General features: G+C 40.3%; 1 protein-coding gene across 4 annotated transcripts; it reads left to right on the top strand.

Moving 5' to 3' along the window:
- The first annotated feature begins 209 nt into the window (after positions 1-209).
- Positions 210-9,122, top strand: LOC104951619 (calcium-binding protein P-like). 4 transcript variants are annotated; one of them, XM_010778328.1, is made up of 3 exons: positions 210-297; positions 695-836; positions 1,062-2,957. In XM_010778328.1, exon 3 carries the CDS (start codon positions 1,069-1,071, stop codon positions 2,488-2,490), a length of 1,422 nt encoding a protein of 473 aa, XP_010776630.1. In that variant the 5' UTR covers positions 210-297; positions 695-836; positions 1,062-1,068; the 3' UTR covers positions 2,491-2,957. The 4 variants fall into 4 exon arrangements, with proteins under 4 accessions (XP_010776630.1, XP_010776632.1, XP_010776631.1 ...); XM_010778330.1 differs by having other exon boundaries at positions 758-836; XM_010778329.1 differs by having other exon boundaries at positions 233-297; positions 699-836.
- The last annotated feature ends 984 nt before the right edge of the window (positions 9,123-10,106 follow it).

Below are 10,106 nucleotides of genomic sequence, written 5' to 3' on the forward strand. Positions count from 1 at the left end.
TTCATAAAAGATGAACTAATGCAGTGGTGCATCACAAACATTTAAAACAATTATTGACAGATAATTCATTTTCCTAGCAATTTTTTCTCCTGTTATCAATTCATAAATACAATATATAATTTAGGTTAGGTTTAGACTAGAATAGATCACCAGATTTTCTTTTCACTTGCCTCTAAGAGCTTCCATAGAGCTGGGGGGTAAAAGTGATATTTGGGACGTGGGCGACAGGATCTAAAGAGAGAAACATCGGTGAACTGACATTACTAGGTCACTTTAATGTTATCTAATATACATCAGGTAACTACTGGCATATTTTATTTTGTATTTCCTCTGATAGTCATGTGAAAACAAATTGTGACATTTGGAACAGGCGTGTAAAGAGCAAAATGTGTCTGCCTGCAGTAAGCCAAAGGTCTGAGCCGTTAGTGCTATTTTTAGCCTGGCTGCTATGTTGGACCTATGTGTTGGACCCATAGCTTCATGTTGAACGAAGGGGGTAAAACAGATGGGACGGCTGAGTGCTGCAAAAACATCATGGCTGTTGACTTATTTAATTTAATTTCAAACCTTTATTTAACCAGATTGGTCCCATTAGCCGCGTTCACACAGCGTACTTTGCAGTACAGTGCCCCGGCACTTATTACCCCAGGGCACTAGTACCGCGATTGGTACTAAAAAGTACTTTTCCCTGAAGGAAGATTACGCAACTGAACCACAGACGTCACTTCTTCTTCTTCTGCTTTGGGTTTACTGGCAGGCTACAAACAACTTCACAGCCTATACTTCCGACCAAAGTCCCCGGGCGGAAGTCCCCGGAAGCCTTCCGAGTAAATTAGGTAAATATATGGTCTCCAATGCTTTTCAAACCTTCGCTCAGAAAACAAACATTGTCTTTGATTGAACTTTAAAGTTGGAATGTTTTGCGGTAATCTTTCCGATTTGGGTAAAACGTTTGCTGTGTGTTCAGCGGTCCAGTAGAAATAATTTAAAATGTTAAAAAAAACTGCCAATTAATTTGCTCTTCCTCTATTTATGTTTCTTTCCCTGGCACCTGTCTGCAGTGCAACGATGAGGCTGACTCTGTTGTGTCTGTCCCTTTTTTTGGTTCATATTCATTTTTCATTGGCCAAGAAAACCGTAAATCTTGGTAAGATAAATCTTTTTAAGAAGACCCCCAAAACAAATAACCAGCCGAAACAACCTAATCAACCAAGCAGACCAGGAGGTTACCCTAATCAAGGAGGGTACCCTAATCAAGGAGGCGGCTACCCTAATCAAGGAGGCTACCCTAATCAAGGTGGTTACCCCCAACAACCAGGGCGACCAGGGGGTTACCCCAATCAAGGTGGTTACCCTAATCAAGGTGGTTACCCTAATCAAGGAGGCTACCCTAATCAAGGAGGCTACCCTAATCAAGGTGGTTACCCCCAGCGACCAGGGGGTTACCCTAATCAAGGAGGTTTTGCCCAGCAGCCAGGATACCCAGCTGGGAGCTATCCAGCTGGAGGTTACCCAGCACACGGTGGTGGTTATGGCGGTTACGGTGGTCCTCCAGGTGGATACATGAACTATAACCCAAACAACAAAGTCCTAAGCCCACAATATGGTGGCAGTTTTGGATATGGGGGCTATGGTGGTGGGGGCGGTTCTCCCTTTTCCCACTCAGTTCAGTCAATGGGCATGTATCCCTCTGATAGGTCCAGAGGGTTTGGACGCAGTGCAGTGGTGGCAGCAGCTGGAGGGGCTATGGTGGGGATGGCTCTGGGCTACGGGCTAGGGAGGTTCCCCCGTCCCCCCTTCAACTTCCACAACTCCCAGGAGGAGCAGTACTACAACAACTACATGTACAGGAAATATGGTTCCAAGTCCACTGATACCAACGACTACAGCAGAGACTACAAATACATCCAACCTCCTGAAACCTATGATAGCTACATGGACTCCTGCATGAAGAGAACAGACTTTCTGCCTGCGGGGAATCCAAAAACAAACAACAACCCAGCTGCTACCACCTCAACAACAACTACAACTGCTATTGCAACTACCAAGACTACTTCTGTAAATATCACAACTACTGCGGCCCCAGACTCTGGCATTGACAGCAACACAACACAATCTAACAGCACTGCAGGAGAAAGCCCCTTGACCTCTGCACCTTCAACTCAACACCCTCTAAATGAGTCAGGAGCCGATCCTCTGCCTCCAGCTGCACAGGTTCTCAGAAAACCTGTCAATGATGATAATGATGATGACGATACAGTCAGCATTGTGGAGATCGGTTACCCGGCACTGATTGAGCAGCTGAAGGCCAGGAGGTGTGTAGAGCTTTACATAGCCTACTCTGAAAAGTACTTGAAGAAAAAGGAGAAGCCCAGCACCACAGCCGGTGGGGTGCAGCGACTGGAGATGGGCTTGCAAGGGCTTTTAGCTGTTGTCACCAGTACAACAATGATGCTTCTCAATAGCAACATGCAGATGCTGCTCTACTAAGGCCTTCAGTAACAGTTATATTGGTAGAAACTTCCGTTTTCTGGATTCTAGTAGAGTCTGGCTTGGAAGAGAGTATAGGTAACAGTTTCAGTTCCAATTTGGAAAGATTTGCAAGTATTCTAAAAGTAGAGTATACTCATATTTATTCATTTCTTAGTTAAGCTTTCCTTTTGAGTACTAAAAAATGTTTCACTGACTGCATTGGTTTCTCCAAATGTTTACCTGCTAACTGTCATCTACAGTAAATAACATAATGACTATGTATAAGTACTTCGTCCAACCCAAATTCAAACTCAACCATCCCTTCAGCTTAGATTTTTGAATGAAATCGGCGGTTTGTTTGTCCAGACTGAAATGATCATGTGTGTTGATAGACAGTATGTGGAGGATTACGTCTTTGAAAGATGGTCATAATAAATCATACTTATCATGGTACCACCCTAAACTGAGATGGTGAACATGGTAAATATTGTGAGCATGTTAGCAGGCTGACATTTAACTAGAAGCACCACTGTTCTTAAATGCGGCCTAACAGAGCATGAGCTGCTGTAGACTCAGACTTGTTTCATTTATTTATGCCACCTGTCCAGTGTCAGTGCCCGAGGGGCTTAGTTTGCACCATGGGGCTCGTACTCTCTCATGGTGATCTGCGTGAATAAATAGCTGGAGAGAATGGAGATGTGCTTTAAGTAGGAAACAGTAATTGAGTTAACTCATGAAGTTCTGGTGTTGTTGGAGGAATGTCTGATTAAAGGATTGAATGTGGTGAAGAATAAGAATGTAAATGTGATACAGTTTTTTTTACATTGTAAGTTTAACAGAGTATCTGGTCAATGGTTCACATGGTTGTAGATGACATAACACCCTTTATGCCAACATCATTAAGTGGGAAAAAAACTGCCCTACACAGACACACACACATACACATAGTGCTTATGTAGCTTCTGATTGCAGTATATGCAATATATTCATAACAAAATGTAGTATTACTTTCAGAAAGCCACAATAATCACAATATACAACTAATTATTTACGACATATTTGATCTGATGTATCAACTAAAATAAAGTTTTTGTTTTTTACTGTCATGACTGCTTCCTATTTTATAGACACTGTTGATTTCAGGTTCATATAGTGATACAGTTTTCAAGTTTGTATTGCAGGACTTACAAGGGCCAGCAGGTGGTGTCATCAACTGTATTCAATAAAGGAAGAAATGCACTGAGCTCCCTGTTCTGGCTATTTGTGTCATCTAGTTAAACATAAACCTTTTTTTTTTTTAACCCAAAGGATTAGGCATTAATGTAAAAAACTAATTTTGATTAACCTCCATTAAAGGGATGTATTGTGAATTCTAAGGGGGAACAGTAAAACTCAACAATAGATATCCCCATGAAACTTACACAGTTGATTACTTATATTAGGATAATGTAGTTTTAAAAAAAAATCATCATGGATACAATTCTTCTTTTTTATAATTAAACAAAATAATTAGTTTCTTGACATTTGGTGAATTTAGAAGACATGTGAGAACGCAAATATACCAAGTGTAGTAAAATAAACACTCTCAGATGTATTCTTGAATATTTTCCATCCACTAGTTTGAAAGAAGACATGTTAAGGAAGCAAAATCCCCAAATGGACCAGTGTATGAAAAACACGGTGTTTTTACCTGTAGTATTCCACCTTCAGTGCGTTTGCCTCCACGTGTATGTATGTTGTATTTACTTAGGCATGGGAATTTTCCTCTGGGTTGAAGGATGCTGGGAAATGTGTCAAATGAAGCCCCGCCCCTAGCGACCCTCTTGTCTTACGTCATATGAAATCATCCAGTATCCTAGAGACGTTTCAGGTCCATCAACACTTCGCTGCTGGGCACGACCTGCGGGACTCTGAGGCTGAACAACACGCAGAAAAACAGAAAAACTGTCACCAGTCCGGGTAAGACGAGTCCTTACTGCACACTATCCACAAAACACTGCTTTTTGGATTGAAAGGCACCTTGTATTTAGCTCATGCGCCTGTAATAAAACCGTAGCTCAACCCAGTGTGTTTATTTTATTTAACTCTACATTTGCGACGCCATGTTTTAACGGGATAAATGCAGTCGCAGTAGGCAGGCCACATTAACATGATTGCTCAGTCAACACAAGGTCAGTAGTATACTCTTTCTAGGTCTAGAGTAGGCTATGTAATGTGTTTTATAAATAATAAGACCCGTGCCTGGTTGGTTTAGTCTAGAGCTGTCTTTTTGTAGACGTTTCCGCAGCATATTACTTATTGTGGCATCACTATGCAACCTTCCCCCATCTGTTATTGTGTCCTGCTGCTGCCACACCTGTTCATATTCCATACTGACTGGTTAGATTGAGGGACGGAGTATTACTATACTAAAATAACCAAATATATTATGTTTGTAAAATGTTTAGTCTTGAAAAAAATCCAAATTTGTAAATTAACCAAACCTGTCGGATTAATGAAGTGAAGTAAAACACTACAATAGCCATTATGTAGTAGATTAGGAGGAGAAAGTGGCATGACAGAAAATATTCATCACATGTACCTTACATTTGAATTTAAACATAGCCTTATGCTTACATTGACCACTGGAAACTGCAAAAGGCATTTATAAACACAATGCTTTTGTTTGAAACAGTACAATTATAATCAAGGAGTGAGTGGATTGACAAAAGATTACACTATGACCTTAACTGTCAGATAAAACAAGGAATTTAAATACATCATGATGGGCTTTGAGAAGTTCTTTTCTCTTTGATAAAAAAATCCTGACTAATCGACAATACAATTGTTGTAGCCCTAAATTAAAGTCTGTATCATAATGTTTGTAATTGTATATATGATCATATTGATTTATTGTGATAGATATAAGCGATATTGACAACAACAATGTCAATCATAATCATATTATAAAACCAGAAAATTCCAAAATTGTATTTCTTCATTTTCCCTTCTCTTCCTGACCCTCTCTACAGGGCGAAGATGAAGCTGCATCCATTACCTCTGCTGTGTCTTTCCCTTCTTTTGTTTCATTTATCAATGGCCAAGAGAGGAGGCAGCTTTGGGAAAAGCTTCGGCTTCGGCTCAAAAAAGAAGGGCTCCACACCTAACCGAGGCAACACTAACACCAACAAAAATAATCAGGGCTCCAACTCTCAGGCTGGATACCCCAGACAGCCTGGAAAAACCAATCAGCATCCGCAGTCAGGCAGACCTGGAGGCTACCAGGACCAAGCAGGGGGCTCCTATGGAGGAAGACACATGAACAGAAACCCAAACAACAAAGTCCAGAGCCCACAATATGGTGGCAGTTTTGGACACGGGGGCTATGGAGCTCGGGGTGGCTCTCCCTTTTCCCACTCAGTTCAGTCAATGGGCATGTATCCCTCTGATAGGTCCAGAGGGTTTGGACGCAGTGCAATGATGGGAGTAGCTGGAGGGGCTATGATGGGGATGGCTCTGGGCTACGGGCTAGGGAGGTTCCCCCGTCCCCCCTACAACTTCCACAACTCCCAGGAGGAGCAGCACTACAACAGATACATGTACAGGAAATATGGTTCCAATTCCACTGATACCAGAGACTACAAATACATCCAACCTCCTGAAACCTATGATAGCTACATGGACTCCTGCATGAAGAAAACAGACATTCTGTTGGAGGAGAATCCAAAAACAAACAACAACCCAGCTGCTACCACCTCAACCCCCGCCCCTGGAACAGAAAGTAACACAACGGAGACGAACAACACGGCAGCGGATAACTCCTCAACCCCTGCACCTTCTACTCCACGCCCTCTGAACCAGCCTGAAGCTGATCCTGTGCCCTCTGCATCACAGGGTCCCAACAGTGATGATGACGAGGATACAGTCAGCATTGTTGAGATCGGATACCCCGCCCTGATTGAGCAGATGCAGGCCAGGAAATGCGTGGAGCTGTACTTGATCTTCTCTGAAAAGTACATAAAGGAACAGATGAGTGGTGCTCAGGGACTAGTGGGCTCGCGAGGGCTTTTAGCTGCGCTCACTAGCGCCACACTAATGATTCTGAATACCAACATGCTAATGCTGCTGCACTGAGGAGTTAGTTAGCACTGACGAGAATGTTAAGTGGAGTTCAGGAAACGATAAGGGAGAAAGAGACCTGCTTCCTTTTATAGGACTTCCTCTTCTTTTGTGGATTTCTACTTTTACCTTTCCTTAATATTCCGGCATTAGATCCTCATGCATGTGCTTGACCACACAGCTGGCTTGGGATGGCCTGATCTCAGAGATTGGGATCTGGGCTGAGTTGGGCTTTCTTTGACTGTATTGAGCTAGTGAGCATGATCCAACCCTCCTTCTGTCTGCAGCTGTCACACAGCTTCTAACGTGCAGCTTTCAGATAACAGAGGATTTGTTTTTTAATTCTTTGTTGTTTCATAAAAAATAAAAAATAAAAAACACTTAGTCATAGCTTCGGATGCAGGGACTGATTTTCTTAATGCTTTGCAAAGCAATTCAATTCTCAGTTGTTTAAAACTAAATCTGTGTGTACCTGGAGTGTGCACTGTGCAGCTTTTTAGAAGCTCAATATTGAATGCACTTCACTGAGGCATCCGTTGCACACAGCATTGCATCTTTGAAATATGGTTCAAGGAAAGGAGAGGAAAAGGTTAGACATGAAAGCCAGAGAAAACTAATTGCACTTGAGTGAGTGGCCATTAACGCTACTCCAAGCTTTTGATGGTAGAGAAGTCCGGCCCATTAATGTCCATTTATATTCTACTGAACATGAGACAACATAAGAGGCAGAGAGCAGAGAACGCTCTCTGCCTATAAAGGTTACTCATCCTTCCATGTTTGTGATGTGATTTTCAGAAACCTAGTCCTTGTAGATGTTTTTCTTTTGTCTCGGAGGAAAAAGCACAAGAGAGGGTTAGGGTTAGTAGGTTAGTTTGTACCTGATGCTGCATTGGAAATATGGACATGCGCTTTTTCAGTGTGATATTATTATATGAATTGAAGGGATATGGATGTTGGAGGACTGTGTGATTCAAGGAAAGTATCAATTTATACTGGACTTTAACTTATTTATTATTCTACCTTTACACATTTCTGTGCTTTAGAGAGGTTTTACACTGAGCATGACTGAGGGTTTGTAATGTATCCTATCTACATTACTACTGTAGCTTAAAACATGAATGGACTTTTATCATATAAGTTCCAGTGAAATACAGAAACTCACCTCAAACACTGATATATCTGTCTGTATTTGTTTTCTTCGGATGAACCGACTCTAAGCACAGACAATAGTATGCATGATGTTCTCTTACACTTCTTAAATTACTTACTTTGGAATCAATGCAAAACTGCTTTTCTTTCATATTTATGCATGTTGTCTTTACCCTGTTCCATGTGTCGGGTCCGGAGATTGAACTGTGTGTTGTATACACTTCTCCTTCCTCTCTCTGATCCAATGTGTTGCCTTCTTCTTGTGCCCTGGGTGGGATGTGATTGCAGAAGTGCTCTTAAAGTGTAACCCCTCTGATGTAACCCTAAGCTGAATTGATCTGCAAATGTTATTTAATGTCCTCTCCATCAGATTAGTTTATTGTTGCTAAACCTGCACATATGGATATGTACAAGTGCATTAGACTTATACAATACTTTTTGTTTTAAAAATATATAAAAGCGAATTGCATTAAAAAAAAAATTAAAGGTACTCTGGAGTTTTAAATGCATCAGACGGTTTGAATTAAAAATGTCCATACCATATAAACAAATAAGCTGTTTGAGCTAAATAAAAACATTGCCACCTTCTTGTTGGTATACAATCCTCTGCTAATTCAGCCTTCACTCTTGATTTCTCCATTTATTACTTTGTCCATTGGTGGAAGAAACATTTAAATGAAATATGTATTGTAGTACCACCACACTGTAAATACTCCACCTTAAGTGAAAGTGCTGAATTTAAAACCTTAGGAAAGTAAAGATGTGTCTTTTATTAGCAAAATGTACCTGAAGTGTCAAAAGTAAAATAACTTATCAATTACAAAATTAATTATTAAAGTCTTAGTTAAATGTAATGTTAAGTTAGAGCTGCTCATATGAATCTATAAGTTGTTCATTATTACATTTCTTTACTGTTTTTTACTGCTTCTTAAATGTGAATAGTTTCTAGTTTGTTCTTTCCTCTATGACAGTGAACTGAATTTCTTTGAATTCTGGATAAAACAAGAGTAAGGACAAACCATGTAAGCTAGCGTAAAATGGAGATGCTCAAGTAAGGAACAAGCCCTTAAAGTGTTTTATTTGAGTGAATGTATTTAGATACATCCCAGCGCCAAACCAGGTAACTCACATTTCAGAGACAATCACTGAGCTAATAGCCAAAGCTTGTTTGGACTGTAGAACCATATCATGAAAAACCCCAAGATGTACCTTTTTAATGTGTTTTTATATGTACCCTATAATTGTGTCTGGCTTTGAATGTAGTTGAAAATGCACATGTAATGTATTTTAAGCAAAGTATGCCTTTTAATGTGAGGGATCACATTTAATGTGCTGCTGGAATTTTACTGAATACTGAGGGTCGACTCACATCTCTTGCTTGTCAAATAAACCCTATAAACCTACTCATGGACATGTTTGGATCATTGTTTTTCCACTGAAAAAGGCTGTAGTGATGTTGAAAATAAGCATTATATTGAATGCTTTTATGGGAATCTGTTGGGAAAATACTGAATGTGCTCTTCTAATATCAGAGTAGCACATGATAACAAAGGCCCTACGTAGCTGCGTACGTAACAGGATGTATGATTACCTAGAAGAGCCTCAGGACACACTGTTTTAGGCATATGACAGCTATGTGACAACGATTAACATGATGATTCAGCCTCTGGAGATAGACGTGATTGTCATGTTTATTTCTTACGCAGGCCTTAGCTAATCTGAAATAAACATTGAAAACTTCTTTGAACCGGTATTCCTCCATCCTGTGACTGTAACATCCTCTCTTGTATGTAAGCATGAAGGAAACTGTTGTGGGAATTATTTTTCCCACGCGGCTCTGTGTGTGATGACTACTTCCATTCTTGCAAGGATAATAATGTATCCTGATATTGAAGTCCAAGCCGGTGACAAGATTTGGGGGATTTTCATGATCTAGTTAGGTGCTTTTTAAGTCCTGTGTCACAAATTGGATAATATATTGATTTCAAACCATGTCAGTGGGCTGCAGCATAAATTATTGTTGAAAGTGTAATGCATAAGAATCAGTTGATTGTTACTATTAATGATCTGGACATGCAGAAGAGGCTAAAATGATCACAACACATTGTCAACATTCATTTTCCATGTCTCTCTCACCGGCACCCTCTCTTCCATCTTCTTGAGTCTCTCTCTCTTCTTCCTGTTCATTACTCTCTCTGTCCTCTACTCTTTCTCTTTGTTCAATCTCTCCCTCGTTGTTCACTTTTTGCTCCTCCTCACTTGTCGCTCCTGCCAGTGAATTAAAAGAAATTCAGCCATTTAGTTCATTTCACTTGTTTGTTTGCTATTCTTTTTTAATTTAATTCTTTTTTGTTTGATTCTCAAAAGAGAACAAAGATGTAAGCAAA

The sequence above is a fragment of the Notothenia coriiceps genome, unplaced genomic scaffold (genome assembly GCF_000735185.1).
Source record: "Notothenia coriiceps isolate Sejong01 unplaced genomic scaffold, NC01 NC01_scaffold00019000, whole genome shotgun sequence".
Lineage (NCBI taxonomy): Eukaryota > Metazoa > Chordata > Actinopteri > Perciformes > Nototheniidae > Notothenia > Notothenia coriiceps.